Below are 17,862 nucleotides of genomic sequence, written 5' to 3' on the forward strand. Positions count from 1 at the left end.
AAACAAAACAGAATTAAAGCAACAGACACATTGTTCTATACAGCAATAATAAATATCCTTATCCACTTTTGAACTTACCCATTTTTTTCAAAGCTAACTTTAACTCCCAACTTAAAGTTAATTCTACTTTTAAAACTTGCCACAATCTAAGGACTGAAAAGAAATATATACCAGCTAAACCATATTTGGGTTGCTGAAATAATTTACTTATCCCTGTGGCTTAAAATATCCAAAGCAGAAAATATCTACAATAGACTAAAACCCAAAATATATATTAAAAAAAAAAACCATCACTTTTGAAAAAGAAACTCATTACTAAGTGAATTCTATTAAAACTGATGTCAATTTCCCTTGGGGAAACCTAACAATAGTATTCCCAATTTCTACCTACTATCCATGGGAAGAAAAGTCCAAACTTCCTATTCAATTAAAAGAAAAGAAATATTGTTTCCATTCAATGTGGTAAGGATGCTAATACTAAGGTAAGCTTAGAACAAAAACAAACTTCAATAACAGAAACTATCTTACCTTAAAAGTTGTATACCAAAATGTGTATTTTAAATACTTTCAAAAGTATGTATTATTTAAATAAACACAATGCCTTGTAAATAAATACAATGCACTTTTACTGGAATACATCTGTTTCCAAAAGCTAAGCTTAATAGAGCCCTACAAAATTTTCACTTTGTAATTTCCTAAATCAGGCTGTTTTACTTCTGACCTGCTACCTGTTTGGCATAATTTTCAAATTTAGATTTCAAGAATATTTAACAAAATAAAACAAAGACTGGCTAAATCCCAATAGCAATGAGCACACCAGCAACCACATCTTGGTTTCTTTCTTCTTTTTTTTTGAGACAGGGTCTGGAATGCAGTGGCATGATCATGGCTCACTGCAGCCTCAATCTCCTGGTCTCAAGTCAGCCTCTCACCTCAAGCCTCCAGAGTAGCTGGGACTACAGGCATGCACCACCACACCCAGCTAAGTTTAAAGTTTTTTGTACAGACAGGGTCTTGCTATGTTGCCCAGGCTTGTCTCCAATTCCTGAGCTCAAGCAATCCACCTACTTTGGGCCTCCCGAAGTATAGGGATTACAGGTGTGAGCCACTGCACCTGGCCCAGATTTTGGTTTTGAAATGCCATTCTCCAATAAAAGGAACTAGGCCTCCTTGGAGAAAGGCTTGATTGTAATGCTGGAGCAAAGAATACCCAAGATGAGCCTGGAGCATCTTGTAGGGTCAGAAGGCAACCAAGTGCTCAAAAATCAGAAGACTGGAGGTATGGTAAAGGGAAATGTGAACCAATCTGAAAGAGTTCCCAAAGGCCAAAGCTGGAACAATTTGAGCAACAAAATATAAAACAAATATACATGAATCCACACTAATACAAACAAATGATAAAATAAATGAGAGAGAAGAAACAAATCCAAGATTGAGAAACTGTAACAGATTGTTAGACAGTAAGGAAATATGATGACTAAATGCAGTCTGGTATGCTGAACTAGATCCTGGAACAGAAAAATGACATTAGTGGAAAAACTAGTGAAATCCAAATAAAATCTGGAGTTTAGTTAAGGGCATGTGCCAATGTTAGTTTCTTAGTTTCGAAAAATGTACAATGGCAATGGTAAATGATGTTAAGATGATAAAATTAGGGAAAAACTGGGGTGCGGGGTATGCTGGAATCCTGTACTAACTTTGCAGCTTAACCCAATCTAAAATTATTCCAAAATGAAGTTTATTAAACAACAACAACAACAAATAAGCCCTGGATTCTGCCCAACAAAAACAGAGGCATGGCCGGGCACGGTGACTCACGCTAATTCCAGCATTTTGGGAGGCTGAGGCGGGAGGATCACCTGAGGTCAGGAGTTTGAGACCAACCTGACCAACATGGCAAAACCCCGTCTGTACTAAAAATACAAAAATTAGCTGGGCGTGGTGGTGCATGCCTGTAATCTCAGCTACTCAGGAAGCTGAGGCAGGAGAATCGCTTCAACCCAGGAGGCGGAGGTTGCGGTGAGCCGAAATCGCGCCACTGCACTCCAGCCTGGCGACACAGCAAGACTCCACCTAAAAAAAAAAAAAAAAAAAAAGAAAGAAAAAGGCATGTAACTTAACAATGAAGTTGTTAATTCCCACCAATATTTTATTTCCCCCTACCATGCTTTGTGCTTTACCTTAGCACTTATCACTAGAATTAAGTTCTGGAGTTTTTGTAGTTGTTCATTTTTGTTTGTTCTGTTATGCTTTCTACTGGATCTCTAGCATCTGGGAAAGTATCTAGCACTTAATAGGCATCCAATATATACTTGCTGAGCAAATATCTGTTAGATAAATGTCTCTATTACTATTTTATTTTTCCCTTTAAACTGTTAACATCATTTGCATTTCCCCACCTTAGCAACAAGGTAATTCCTGAAGGATGTGTGCATAATGTAGGGATAAAAATGAGAAAGAGCACACAAATGGCAAGTACATAAAACTCTGGCTATGGTCTATAAAGCTCTTTTCATCAGTAAAGGGATGCATTTAAAAAAAACTTCTCTTTCATATATTACATCAGATTTCAAATTCTCTGCCTGATTTTCAAAGTTATCTATGAGTAACACAAGAACACAAAAAACAAAATTACCAGTTTTTTACATGATTATTTACTTTTCTAAACGTAATAGATACTAAAGTGGGCCACATTTACATGTTTTCGATTAAAATAAAATATGGTGATGGGAACTGAAAATGGTGCACTTGCTCTGGAAAACAGTTTGGCTGTTTCTTGTAAAGTTAAACATACAATTAGCATGTGACCCAGAAATCCCACTAAGTATTTAACTGAGAAATAAAAACATGTTCACCCAAAAATCTCTATATGTTTACAGCAGCTTTATTCAGAATCACCAAAAACTGTAAACAACGCAAATGTACAACTGGTAAATGGAGAAAAACTATGTTACACTCATATAGTGGTCTTTTAATCAATGTTTATTAATTATTCCACAATAAAAAGGAATGCACTATTGATACACACAATAAAATGGATGCATCTAAATACACTGTATCAAGTGAAAGAAGCTCAACTCAGTTCCATTTACATAACATACTGGAAAAGGCAAAACTATAGGATAAAGTGCAGATCATTGGTTGGTTGCCAGGGGCTGATGGTAAGAGAGTAGGGTTGACTCTAAAGGGGGCCACAAAAAATTTTTTGGGGAGGGACAGACCTGTTCTGTACTTTGTGATACTGTTTACACAAATCTATGTTCTGTCAAAACTCAGAAGTGTCCACAAAAAAAGTAAATTTTACTGTAGGTAATTTTAAAAATAAGTACATATGGAGCTGAAAGACAACTAGGAGGAGGTTAAGAAGACATACACAGTAAGCCCTCTGCATCTGCAGATTCAAACAATCGCAGATCGAAAATATTCTGCAAATCTTTAAAAAATAAAAATGCAACAATAAACATAATACAAATAAAACAATACAGTATAACAACTATTTACATAGCATTACAAGGCATCAGATATTGTAAGTAATTCAAAGAGGATTAAAAGTAGACAAGAGGGTTCCTTTCTCTTGGTTTCTTTCCACCCTCCCCCACCCATAAGGGAAAAAAAAATAGGAGGAGTGCATAGGTCATACGTAAATACTACGCCATTTTACATCAGGGACTGGAACATCTGCAAATTTTGGTATCCAAGGGGTTCTGGAACCAATCCCCTGCAAATACAGAGGGACAACTGTAATGTATAAATGGAAGCTCTTATTCCAAGAACAATCATCAATCTGTGATTGTCCTCTCTTCAAGTCACTAAAGTAAAAAAGGTAGAATTCTGAAAAGAAAAAAAAATACAATCCTTTAACAGATTACTTCAACGTTCATTTGGGACCTATCATTGTGATAGAAATGAACAATAATTTCAGCTCTAAGAATCCAGGAAGTTACACAAACAAGGGAAGTTTGTTATCATGGGGGTAAAAGAAACTTGACAGAAAAGCCAGGCTGCCTTTGTAATTAAGAGTAAATAAATCTAGGACACTGATTTGGTGTTAAATTTCCCCAAAGATCCAATGCTTTTGTTAACTGTGGACAAGCCCAATACTTATTAAGATGTAAGATCATATATATATATATATATATATATATATAGTTTTCTAATTGTCATTTGGAAGGTAAAAAGATTACAAATGAGTGAATGGTCTGTATTTACTGACTTACATAACCATACCTACTAGAAGCTATTTCATGAAATAATATTAATAAATAAAAATGTAATAGTGAAGAAAAAGAGTAAAAATATAACTATTTCTAGAAAACAAATATGGCCTTAGATCTCAGATAATAATAATGCTTTAATGGGCAATATATCTACAAATTTGCACAGGAGCAACGACTAGAAAGGCCAAAAACCTGACTTCTAGTTACTCAGCTTCATAAAAATGGCAACTGAAGAATGATGAGGTTCATAAACTTGGAAAGCAGAGCTTTATTTCTCATAAAGGGCTGCAACCTGCAAGCATGCTCAGTCGAGCTTCATGCTTCTCCACGGGACCCATGTTCAAAAAACGGTGGTGTTAGCATGATCTGAGGGTGGAGTTTTCAGCTCTCTGATGTCGAAAGGTGAAGTGGAAAACATGAAAACCCTCACTGCACATTCTCCATAGATTCACCAGAACCACTCTTATCAGGAGGGAATGCTGGTCAGTTGTTCTGTGGAAACCACAAAAGGGAGGGGCAGCAGTCAGACTTTCGGTTGGTATCAGCATCTGTGGAGTCTTTCGAAAGGGCTGGTTTCTATTTAGCCCTTAGGGAAGAAAACTTAATGGCAGTTAGTGAGGGAAAGGGTATAAGCAGGCATAGTTGACCTCCCCATTCCAGTCGTGGCCAAGAACTCAGTTTTCAAGGTTTCTCTAGGGTTCCCTTGGCCAAAAGGAGACCCATTCAGTCAACTGAGGGGCTCAGAATTTTAGTTTATTTCTCAACAGTCACTCAATTTCTCTGAAGCTTAATTTTCTCAATAGTTTCTTGCATTAAGCAATATGTATTTACAGAGTGTTTCACATGAAAAGGAATTGTACTAGATTTTGGAATAGACAAGTGCTAGACAGTGATCCATGCCCATAGCTAAGACAAGACACGTTACATCACTGTCATCATCATCATCACCTAGTAAGTTTAAACACAAAGGCATTCTCTCAGCACTGTTAGAAAACTAAACATTTCCCTAAAGTGCAAAAGGATAAGAACTCATTAAAAGTTTTCCAGATCCAATCATGTTGATATGCTATTATGTTCCATTTAAAGGGTATTAAAATTCTCTAAAGGTGGATTTAAAGATATGTAGTATCTATCCTGATCCTCTACAAAATGAATGAGATAATGTATATGGTACATATGCGCTACAGACAGAGGGATATGGTATATGGAACAAGCGCTGTAGCAACACATGCCGTTATTTTTAAAGACAGTAGAACTTATCTAGCACTAGGTTAAAAAAAAAAAAAAGTGGTAGAACTGAAGCACACATCAGACAGCCCTTCCTCAGAACCACAGAATACATTAGTGATACATCTTAGGTTAGAACTTTCTTATCTGAAGCTCAGGCTGCTTGTTTCTTAACAGTTGAAAACAAGCTATTGCCAATTTGCTTTTTAAAACATCTATTTTGCTGTTGTTAAGCCAAAGCAATGCAGGTCCATGACTGAAAAAATAATAGTTTCTACCTCTCCCCAGTCTAGTTCCACTCCTGAGAGCAACCCATTTTCAACTCTTTGTATTAGGCCTAGTGGTTACCTTCATCTTTCTAAATAGCATATTTAGTAGTTTTTGTTTATCAATTGTAGAAATTACCTACTGATTCCAATTCTGAGAGATAGTTTAGTTCAATCTATTCTACATAAGTTCTTAATTGGCTAATGTTAATACACCTTTTTATTCCACCAAATATATTGATATGGTTTGGCTGTGTCCCCACCCAAATCTCATCTTGAATTCCCACGTGTTGTGGGTGGGACTCAGTGGGAGGTAACTGAATCATAGGGTTAAGTCTTTCCTGTGCTGTTCTCATGATAGTAAGTCTCACGAGATCTGATGATTACAGAAGGGGTAGTGTTCCTGCACAAGCTCTCTTCTCTTGTCTGCCACCATATGAGATGTGCCTTTCACCTTCTGCCATGATTGTGAGGCCTCCCTACCCATGTAAAACTGTAAATCCAATAAACCTGTTTCATTTGTAAATTCCACAGTCTTGGGTATGCCTTTATCAGCAGCATGAAAATAAACTAATACAGTAAATTGGTACCAGTAGAGTGCGGTGCTGCTGAAAAGATAACTGAAAACGTGGAATCAACTTTGGAACTGGATAACAGGCAGAGTTTGGAACAGTTTGGAGGGCTCTGAAGAAGACAGGAAAACGTGGGAAAGTCTGGAACTCCCGAGAGACTTGTTAAGTGGCTTTGACCCAAATGTTGATAATGATATGGACAATGAAATACAGGCTGATGTGGTATCAGATGGAGATGAGGAAATTGTTGGGAACTGGAGCAAAGGTGATTCTTGACAGTTTTAGCGAAGAGACTGGCGGCATTATGCCCCTGCCCTAGAGATCTGTGGAACTTTGAACTTGAGAGAGATGATTTAGGGTATCTAGTGGAGGAAGAAATTTCTAAGAAGCAAAGCATTCAATAGGTGACTTGGGTGCTGTTAAAAGCATTCAGAGCATAAAAGTTTGGAAAATTTGTGGCCTGACAATGTGAGAGAAAAGAAAATCCCATTTTTTGAGAAGAAATTCAAGCCAGCTGCAGAAATTTGCATAAGTAACGAGAAGCCAAATGTTCATCCCCAAGACAGTGATGAAAATGTCTCTAGCGCATGTCAGAGGCCTTCACGGCAGCCCTTCCCATCACAGGCCCTGAGGCCTAGTAGGAAAAGGTGGTTTCGCTGGGCTCAGGGTCCCTCTGCTGTGTGCAGCCTAGGGAGTTGGTGCCTTGCGTCCCAGGTGGTCCAGCCATGGCTAAAAGGGGCCAAGGTACAGCTTGGGTTTTTGCTTCAGCGGGTGGAAGCCCCAAGCCTTGGCAGCTTCCAAGTGGTGTTGAGCCTGCGGGTGCACGGAAGTCAAGAATTGAGGTTTGGGACCTCTGCCTAGATTTCAGAAGGTGTATGAAAACGCCTGGATGCCCAGGCAAAAGTTTGCTGCAGTGGCAGGGCCCTCATGGAGAACCTCTGCTAGAGCACTGTGGAAGGGAAATATGAGGTCGGGGCCCCCATACAGAGTCCCTATTGGGGCACTGCCTAGTGGAGCTGTGAGAAGAGGGCCACTGTCCTCCAGACCCCAAAATAGTAGATCCACCAATAGCTTCCACCATGCACCCAGAAAAGCCGCAGACATTCAATCCAGCCCATGAAAGTAGCAAGGAGGGGGACTATACCCTGCAAAGCCACAGGGGCGGAGCTGCCCAAGACCACAGGAACCCACCTCTTGCATCAGCGTGACCTGGGTGTGAGACACATGGAATCAAAGGAGATCATTTGGAGCTTTAATATTTGACTGCTCTGCTGGATTCTGGACTTGTATGGGGCCTGTAGCCCCTTTGTTTTGGCCAATTTCTCCCATTTGGAATGTTCTATTTACCCAATACCTGTGCCCCCATTGTATCTAGGAAGTAACTAACTTGCTTTTGATTTTACAGGCTCATAAGTAGAAGGGACTTGCCTTGTCTCAGATGAGACTGTGGACTGCGGACTTCTGAGTTAATGCTGAAATGAGTTAAGACTTTGGGGGACTGTTGGGAAGGCATGTTGGTTTTGAAATGTGAGGACATGAGATTTGAGAGGGGCCAGGGGCAGAATGATATGGTTTGGCTGTGTCCCCACCCAAATCTCATCCTGAATTCCCACATGTTGTGGGAGGGATCCTGGTGGGAGATAATTGAATCATGGGGGCAAGTCTTGTTCTTGTGACAGTGAGTAAATCTCATGAGATCTGATGATTATATAAGGGGCAGTTTCCCTGCACTAGCTCTCTTGTCTGCCACCATATGATACATGCCCTTCACCTTCTGCCATGATTGTGAGGCCTCCCCAGTCATGTGGAACTGTAAGTCCAATAAACCTCTTTCTTTTGTAAATCACCCAGTCTCAGGTATGTCTTTATCAGCTGCGTGAAAACAAACTAATACAAATACATAGTATTTCTTAACATCAATAACCTGACTTTTACCTCCCTTTCCTCATTCTTCTAATTTTTGTCTTCTGCATATTTATTTTTTCATATCAAGACTGATAGAATGTTCTGTAATCATACTGAATTTTCTATGCATTTCCTATTATATATATCAAAAATTTCTCTTAGATAAGAAAAACCTGGAATGCTCATTAAAATGCAGATCCCTGAACCACCATCCCACATCTAGTGAATCAAAATCTCAAGGAAGGAGAAATGAATATCTGTATTTTTAGCAAACATCCCAAATAATTCTTACACTCAGGTGTGTGAGAAGCGTTGTCTATGTGTTTATTTTTGGTGAGGAGGATGCTATAATTAAATTTCCTTTTTTGGTTCAGCTTCTATTTTTCTTCGTGCTTCTAATTATCTTTCTTACATTGTCATAATCACATCTATAAATTATTCCAGTGCCTCACGGATATCATCAAAATTATGGAATCCTCTCTTTACCCAAACAGCTCCTTCAGGAACCCTCTATCCTCAGGCTGCAATATGAACTGGATGCTTTCTGGGCATCCTAAGACTGCTTCTTTGCTCTCCAGTGTAGATCTATCATTTTCTGGATCCCATGCATTCACGTTTTTTGGTTTACTTGTCTTGCAGAAGCATATCCCTAATAAGTGTTCTGTAAGAAGGATTGCATGTGAGGCCAATTTCTCAAGTTGTTAAATGTCTAAAATGTCTTTACTCAGTTCTCACTCCAGATTGACAGCTGGCTGGGTAGAAAATTCTAGGAGGAAAACTCTTTTCTCTCAGAATTTCAAAGGCATTACTCCAGTCTTCGAGCATTCAGTGTTGCAGGCCTGTTAGCTGACCACCCCCCAGCAAGACATGTGGGATCCTCTCAATAGCTGTATAATAATGTGACTGGGGGGGTCAGAATACTTGGGTCCTTCAATTCTTAGATTTTTTTCTATTATCCCTTTTACAATTTCTTCTCCATTTTGTCTGTTCTTTCCTTCTGAAACCCATATGAGTCAAATGTTGGACTTTCTGGATTCAATCTCTACATCACTTCTTCTTGCCTCCTTTTTCTATCTCTGACATTTTGTTCTACTTTCTGATAGATTTACCTTATCTTCTAATTCATCTATATTCTTTTTCTTAGGACTGCTGTAACAAACTACCACAAACTTCGTGTCTTAAAACAGAACACCATTCAACCCACTACACCTTCTACTGACTTACTTGTTTTAAGTTATTTGCTAAAGAGGTCTTGGTCTTGATTGCCATTTCTTCACAGCCCACTCTTCCTTTTTTTTATAGGAGATGTAATAGAGAACACCCACTTGACCTTCTAAAATTCAAGTTTCTTGTTTTTCCCATTTAATTTTTAAGTTTTCCTTAAATTCATTCAGTAAATATTTCTTGAACATATGCACTGTACTAAGCATGGTTCTAGATACTAGATACAAATTCCAATTCCCTGTTCCTATGGAAATCACATTCTAGTTGGGGTGCAGAAGCAATGATTATGTGTTTATTCTATCACATATCATAAGCACTATAAAGATAAAGGAAAACAAATTAGGGAAAGTGAAGAATGAATAATGGAAGCGTTACCAATGGCAAATCCCTATGGCTCTGCAACAATCTCAATTCTTGCCTCCTCAGAAGAAAGAATTCAACTGAGGGGTAGAAGGCAGAAGGAGAGGCTGAGGCAATTTTAGAGATGGAATCAGTTTATTATAATAAAAGGCTTTAGAGCAGGAACAAAGGGAAGGAAGGTACACTCGGAAGAGGGCAAAGTGGGCAACTTGAAAAGACAAATGCACGGTTTGACCTTTCAACTTGGGGTTTTATATGTTGACACACTTCCAGGATCTTGTGTCCCATCTCCCCTGATTCTTCCCTTGGGGCAGGCTGTCTGCACACACAGTAGCCTCCTAGCACTCGGGAAAGGGACCATGTGCAACGTGTTTACTGGAGTTGTATGCGTGTTCACTTGAGGTGTTCTTCCCTTACCAGTCGAATGTCCCTAGGAGGTCACATACCAAACTCTGCCATTTTGCCTCTTAGTGCAAACACTTGAGCCCACTCACCCAGTTCCTGAGATCTCATGGGAAGCTGCTGATCACCAGCTTCAGGTGCTTCTGTTTATTTGGAGACTGCCTTTCCCTGATGCAGGCTGCAACCAATTATTTTAGAGAAACAGTTAACAACTGCCTGACCATCACCTGATGTTTGCCTGTCATTCCTGGTGTGTGTTGAGGGAGGGGAGCCCTCTTCTGCCCTGCTCATGCCTGACTAGCTACCTACTGTAACAGAAGGAGTAATATTTGATATTGAATGGTCAGGGAAGATCTCTCTGGTGGGTAACAGTTCAGCACAGATCTGAATGAAGTGAGGGAAGAGATCAAGTAGACCTCTAGGGAGGAGCACTGAAGGCATAAAAAGCACAGGTATGCAGAGGAAAGAACATACATGGCATGTCTGAGAAACAGCAAGGAGGCCAGGATGGCAGGAGGACACTGATCAAAAGGAAAAGTGGCAAGCAATGAAATCAGAGAGGAGCCCAGTATTAGATCCAGTAGGACCTTACATGCTATGGTACATATTTCAAAAAATTTTTTGAGTGAAATGGAAAGCCACTGGCATTTTCAGCAGAGCTTGGACATTATCTGACTTACATTTTAAAAGGATGAAGGTGACTGCTGTATGGAAAGTAGACTATACGGGGCTAAGGGTGGAAGCAGGGTGAAGAATCAGGAGGTTACAACTGATCAAGGTTAAGATGATGGTGAAACAGAGAAAGTGAGAAGGGTGGAAGTGGAGAGAAGGAATTGTCTTTTGGTACATTTCAAAAAAATATGCTAATGAGTTAGCTGTGGGATAAGAGTAAAAGGTGACAAGAATAATGCCCAGGTTATGGGTTAGCAACTAAAGAGAGAAACAAGTTCGGTGGGGGTGGGGAGTCAGGAGTTCTGTTTTGTACTGTTAATCTTGAGTTGTATCTTAAACATTTAGGTAGAAATACAGAGTAGAAAGCTGGATGTGTAAATTCTGAGTTCAAGAAGAGATGCGGCTAATGTTATAAATTGGGGAATCATAAACAACGTCTAACACTATGGGACCTGATGGGATCACCCAGAGCAACAGCAATGGTCAGCAAACTCTGGCTTATGGGCCAAATCTGTCACATGGCCTGGTTTTATTTTTGTAAATATAGTTTTATTGGAACATAACCACAGCCATACTTTTACTGTCCATGGCTGTATGTTACAATGGCAGAGCTGAGTAGTTGTGACAGAGACTGAATGGTTTGCAAAACCTAAAGTATTCCTTATCCGGCCCTTTACAGAAAACTTTGCCAACACCTGCCCTAGAGAGGCAGTATAGATAGAGAAGTGGGCTGAGGATTGAGCCCTGGGCATTTCAAAGGCTAGAGTTCAGAAATATGACAAAGGTTCAGCAAGGGAGAATGTGAAGGAGAAGCATCAAAACTAAGACAAAGTGCATCCCAGAGGAAAGCAGTTTCCTCTGGGAAACACAAAAAAAGTGTTTCAAAGAGAAAGTGATCAACTGTAAAAAGCACTGCTGATCGGTCATATGAGGACTTCAAACTGACCATTAAGGTCGCAGCATGGAGGTGACAGGTAGCCCTGACAAAAAGCAGTTTGGTAGAACAGTAGTGATGAAAGCCTAAGTTAGGTGATCCTTGACTATTTGGTTTATATTAAAAAGACTAGAAAAAAATCACTGGGAACTCTGTGCTCCCACAGAGATGAATGGGTAGGAGGCTGGCTGTTATGCTGGGGTCCCCAAATACCAGCATGCAGAATACTGCTGGGGCACCAACACCATCGGGGTCCTACTTCCCTCTCAGCTCTTCATTCACTTTTACAGTTGGAACTAACACAACCCTCATGCATTAGACCTGCATGGGAAACATTTGTGTACTATTTGTAATACAACTTAAACTAATCCCCCTGTGTTAAGTTCTACATCCATCTAACTCTCTATCCTATCTTATATCAACACACCCACAACCTCTCTGAGGTTCTGCAGCAGCTCGGCTTTTCCCTAAACTACGTCCCCTGAACACATATACTTAAGCTGGGACTTCTTCCACACTGCTTCATTAATAACCATATCTCCATTGGTTTTTTAATCTTTTATACATATTTCAAAATCTCAAGCTTTGGTGGCTCCTTATCTGTTGTTTTAGGGTTACCCTTTCTTATCCTCACTTACTATCACTTTAATAGGATATTTATTATAGGGGAAAAGAGATAAATGATTGTAGTCACTGTGTCATTTTTGCCATGGTATTTCACTGTCGTCAAAAATCAGATTGTGTCCTTAGGCATTAATTGCTAACCTCTATCAGGCCCATCAATCTACACGATATTGCCAAACAGTGGTCAAAATTCTCCCTTCAACTGGTCTGAAATCAGATTTTATTCTAGCATTTTCTAAGTTATCTATGTGATTCTTTCTCTCACAAGAGCAAGTTGTATCAGGATGAAAGTTTATTACTTACACTAGAGCAAGTGAGAAAATTGAATGGAATGTGAAAACCATACCTAATTTTATGTATCTATACCAGACAGCTAAATGTATGCCATATACCAACATATGATTACACACTACTACAAAACCACTTATAGAGATTCTTACTGGAAGCTTCAGCAATGACTAAAGCTAACTTTGTTTTATTTTCTGATAAAAAGATTAAGAAATGTAAAGGAGCCTAAAAACTTCAATAAAAATGTTTCCTCTGTTCCATATAGATCACACAATTCCTATTTCACAGCACTGATACAGAAAACGTTTAAGGTTTTAAGGACTGAAAAATCAAATAAAATACTTTTTCTATATTCACACAAAACCCATTGTGTTCCATTATATCAGTTGAAGTTCTATGATATAGGCCAACTTTAAAAAGTTACAGAAACTCATATTTAAGACTCAAACATATTTTGTGGATTATTCACGGGAAGTTCTCTTTTAAGTCCAAAGATACAGCACTTTCAATGGCAGATTCCCCCTACTACCCAAATGACGTAAAGAAAACCTACAGTAATTTCAACACAAGCACATGCTTACTATAAGTGACAAAGCAAATTAATTTTAAAGAACTGCTTGGTTCATTCCCAGACTAAATAAAAGCAACTTGAATTATCCACGGCACTATTTCTCTAAGTAAACCAGTTGCCTATCCCATAATAACAAAATTCCTAATTATGGAAAGCATAGCTTTTCCCTATCCTTTGAGAAAAGTATGAAATCTAAAATAAAATTTCAAGTTATTAACGAAACAAAACAAACAAAAACACGCAAGATATCAAAGGAATACTGGCATGCAGCATTAGGTCTTTGGCTCAATATAAGTGAGTCTTTTTACGCAAGATATCAAAGGAATACTGGCATGCAGCATTAGGTCTTTGGCTCAATATAAGTGAGTCTAACTTCATTATGATTTCACAGTTAATTTAAAAGACTGCAAGTACCCATTAAAACTTTAAGACCTAGGAAGCCGGGCACAGTGGTGCATGCCTGTAGTCCCAGCTACCCAGGAGACAGAGGTGAGAGGATCGCTTGAGCTGGGGAAGTCAAGGCTGCTGTGAGTCGTGATTGCACACTGTGCTCCAGCTTGGGCAAAAGCATGAGACCCCCATCTCTAAACAAACAAACAAACCAAAAAAATAAAAATAAAATGAATAAACAACAACAACAAAAAACTTCTGAAACCTATAAATTAACAGGAACACTTCAAAATAATCAATCACATCACCTTATTTGCTCCCTTCACAGAATGTAATAATAAGGATTTTAATCTAATGTCTTAAAGTCAAAAGGGAAAAATAAATAGCATTTATTAAATACCTATCACGTGTGAGACACTGATAATTACACACGTAGTCTCATTTAACTGCCACAGCAATTCTATAAAATTACTAGTGCTATCCCTATTTTATTTATGGAGAAACTGAGCTACCGGATGTCATCTGAAGGTAAGGGATGCCTCTGGTTAATTCAGTCGAGTGACTTGTCCAAGACGGTAAAGTCAGGACTACAACTTAAGTGGTTTGACTATTAGTTTAGAACTGTTACAGCACAGTTGCTTCTGGAAGTTGCAGAAATCATAACCCTGATGTCACTAAGATGTTAACAAATGTTCTGAGAAATAAGTACTCTGTGGTTCAGGTTTTGGAGAAGTTACATCCGAATTTTCCAGAACTTAAATAGGCAAATTACTCTTCAAAAAAGCAATAAAATGGGAAGTGTTCTAATTTATTAAACCATGAAACCCTCTGTTTTAAAGAAAACCTAATAATATACCATGGGATGCTTGTGTTCAACTAAGCAGTCTGGAAAACGATCATTTGGTCCAACCTCCTCATTCCATGGTTTTAAAAAATGAGATGCAGGGAGGTGAAGTGACAGCAAGATACTAACAGGGTCAGGGCTGGTACCAAGGAGGCCTGATGATTCCCATCAGGATACTCTTTCCCCTAATCATCCTGTCTCACTCTTTCTACAAAGTTTAACACCAATTTTTTTTTAAGTATTACATCAATCATTTATTCTGATTTTACTGAATGACAGTAAAGAGAAACCATTTACAGACATGAAGCTCGAAAATGTTCTACCTCCCAATGCACTAGTATTTCAGAGACTTGGAATATATTTGGAGATGTGGAAAATGATTACACTTTAGTAACAGAGTAACAATTTTAGGCCAAGTAGTACTACACTCATATTTTTCTTTGAAGTGAGACATTAGTCCACCCTAGTACTGCATACAGACACACTGAGTAAAAAATATCCAATCTGTGATCATCTTTATAAAGGGCAATTTATTCGTTGCTTTCCCCTTACCCCATTCGCCCTGGAGTGGCTTCGTTTCACTTTGCCCTACCCCTTCTAGCAGGTAGTAAACAGTCCTGGCCAGTGACGCCATCTGGCGGTTAGTTCAGAAATTGTTTAACCAACACACCTTCCAATCAGGATCTTACCATCGGGACCCTCTCCAAAACCACACTCCCCCTTCTTCCAGTTTTTGCCCATTTACCTTAGTAAAATCGGGTTTTCTTCTTTCCTGCCCTGTTTATCCAACTGAATGAAAAACGTATTTTATTTGTGGCACTCTAGTTACAGAAAAATCATGAGTCCTAAGTACATTTGCAGCTAAAGAAACAAACCAACAATAAGAGGCCAACATACTCCCAAAAATGCCCCCATTCGACATCCTGTCTTAACAGAGACTGTTAGAATCTCCGTTATTCATCCAATGCCTTCAGGGAATACCAGTGCTGAGAAGGACCTTGAGGATCATCACTTCAAGGTCAAAAGCTTCATTTTACAGCTGAAGAAACTGGCTCTGTGAGAAAGAACTGAAGTAACCACCCACCCAACAGCACACAGCGAGTTAACGGCAGAGCCAAGATTATGGCCTAGGACTCCCCATTCCAAATCCGGTACTGGGTCAACTACTCTGTGCGCTCCAGGCTTCTCAAGCCTGTTTTTGCTCAACCAGTGTATTTACTTTTTCCATAATTATAGTAATATTGTGAATCTCTGTACTATGCCTAACAATGTCTAGCACACTTCATAAATATTTATTGATTATTTGGGTATCTATTAATTACCGTACTTATTGCAAATCTAGAATACTTGCAGTAGACAGGCCTTTTTTTTAATCTGCTTAAAAAGCGAACTGCCACTCTATAATTTTTTCTGACTATTCCCATTAATCATCACATGGTAACCTTTTAGAACATAATCCATTCAGAAATTTGAGACTTCCTGTTCACCTGATCAGTCTTAACCAAAGATAGAAGAAAATATGTGGCATAGGGTGAAAACTGCAACCAATTTTGAAGAAAATAGAAATTCTAGTACTAGTTGCATTATAATCACACGACTTTAGGCAAACTCTTCTTTCCCACAAAATAATCCTCGACCCTAAACTCATGTAGCATAACTGCAAATCTCTCATAAATTACAAATATCTATAATGACTATAGGTATTAATAATAGTAATTTATATTTTAGGCCCTGTGACTAATCACTTTACATATACAATGTCATGTAATACTTGCAGCCCTATTTTACGGATGAGAAAAAACAAGGCTTAGCAACTTAAACTCGTCCGGGGTCACAGAGTTAAGACGTGAAGAACTCGAGGGCCTGCTTAGAACTGAAAGCCTCCAGAGCCAGTGCTCCGAAAAGGGGAGTGATAATGCAAGGCCCACTTTGACACTACCACTCCAAGGCTCTGCAGTCAGCGGGGCGTGAAGGCAAGCGACCGAGATCGCTATTTTCAGTTACGGTTAACGTACACAGTGAAACAATGGGGTACACGGAACAATGAGTCACGAAGACCTGGGTCCTTTCTCTGAGCTGGGCAACTCAGGGACCCCCCGAAGTCGCTTAGCCCTCTGGGCTTGTTCAACTTGGGGAGGAAAAGGGGCTGCTCCGGAACCAACGAGGCTTTGGATGGTGGATCACACTCAGGGTGTAAACTTGTGCGTACCAAGTCAAGCTTCTGGGAAAGAACCTTCATCAGAGTCCCTCCAAAAAAAGAAGACGCGCTGGATTAGGCATCCGCAAAGTCCCGCCTGCCTCTCCGACGTCAGGGAGCTCCCGCAGTAGGAGGTTTCTTACGCCGCTAGGAAGGCCGGCGTGTGGGCGGGCTCTGCCCTCCCTTCCTCACTGAGTTGTGTGAACCCGGAACCGCGGCCGGGCCGGCTAATGGCTGCAGGCCGCCGCGGGGTGGCCGCTTGCAGTCTGCCTACCCCTCGGGGAGGGCGGCTGGCAGGATACAGGGCGCTATCTACCCCCAGCCGGCAGCCCTGCGCCTCTGCGCTCCGCTTTGGGGTCTTGATCCGCCGCCTCCTCGCTGGCAGTTCTCGTGACTCGGTGCGCGCTCCCGCGGGAAGAAAGGTGGCCTGGACCGCGCGGCTACCGCTGAGGGCCCCAAAAAGAGAGAAGGGAGACCGTGCGGGGCGTCCCAAGTGTCCCCCATTCCATCCCCCACCCAGGTTTCTCCGGTGCGCCGCTCGGCGAACCTCCGGGAGCTACTTACTAAAGAAGAGGCGGTAATTCTGCGAGCAGGGCTGGCCGCGCTCCTCAGTGTGGTACAGGGCCATAGCACGGCGCGACCCAGTCCCTGCACTGGTCCCCAACCGCAGGCACGCAGCGGCTGGGGCACCCGTGCGCAGCAGCCGCAGCAGCGCGCTCATGGCGTCAATGACGGTCCTGCTGTGCGCGCGGAGCTACCTGGGGGCTCGGCCGTGCCGCACGCCGGTGCCCCCTACCGTCCGGAGTCATCCCTCCCGCCCCGGCGCTTGGGCTGCGATCCTGGTCCCTGCCAGTGGAATCTGGGCCACCAGCCAGTTGTGCGCACTATGCCCTCAGCGAGGCCGCAGCTCAAAGACGAGTGAGACAAGACCCACCACCCGTGAAGAGCTCACTGCCACTCGTTAATTCATACATTTATTCATGCCTTCATTTATCCCGTCAAGATTTACTATCATGATTTTTTATTATAGTGATGTAATATTGAGTGATCACTCTGTGCCAGGAACTGCTCTAGACCCTGTCCAATATAGGAGATGAGCGCACATGCACGCAAAGACATCACTATAAGACAAAATGATCAGGCCACCACGTGAAAACGTGACGTTGACA

General features: G+C 40.6%; 1 protein-coding gene across 5 annotated transcripts in view; it reads right to left on the bottom strand.

Annotated features, from left to right (window-relative positions):
- PPA2 (inorganic pyrophosphatase 2) overlaps nt 1-17,529 on the bottom strand; it is a 104,581-nt gene extending 87,052 nt beyond the window's left edge. For 2 of the 5 annotated variants that reach the window (XR_010133449.1, XM_055384675.2), the window contains exon 1: nt 17,258-17,489. Coding sequence is in view for 3 of the 5 variants with exons in the window: in XM_055384675.2 (XP_055240650.1) it covers nt 17,258-17,414 (157 nt within the window). In the remaining 2 variants the exon portion in view is untranslated. Of the gene's footprint in view, nt 1-17,257 lie in introns of all 5 variants that reach the window. The other 3 variants (XM_004040226.4, XM_055384674.2, XM_055384677.2) reach the window with 3 other exon arrangements.
- Nucleotides 17,530-17,862: the final 333 nt, after the last annotated feature.

The sequence above is a fragment of the Gorilla gorilla genome, chromosome 3, assembly GCF_029281585.2.
Source record: "Gorilla gorilla gorilla isolate KB3781 chromosome 3, NHGRI_mGorGor1-v2.1_pri, whole genome shotgun sequence".
In the NCBI taxonomy this organism is placed as follows: Eukaryota; Metazoa; Chordata; class Mammalia; order Primates; family Hominidae; genus Gorilla; species Gorilla gorilla.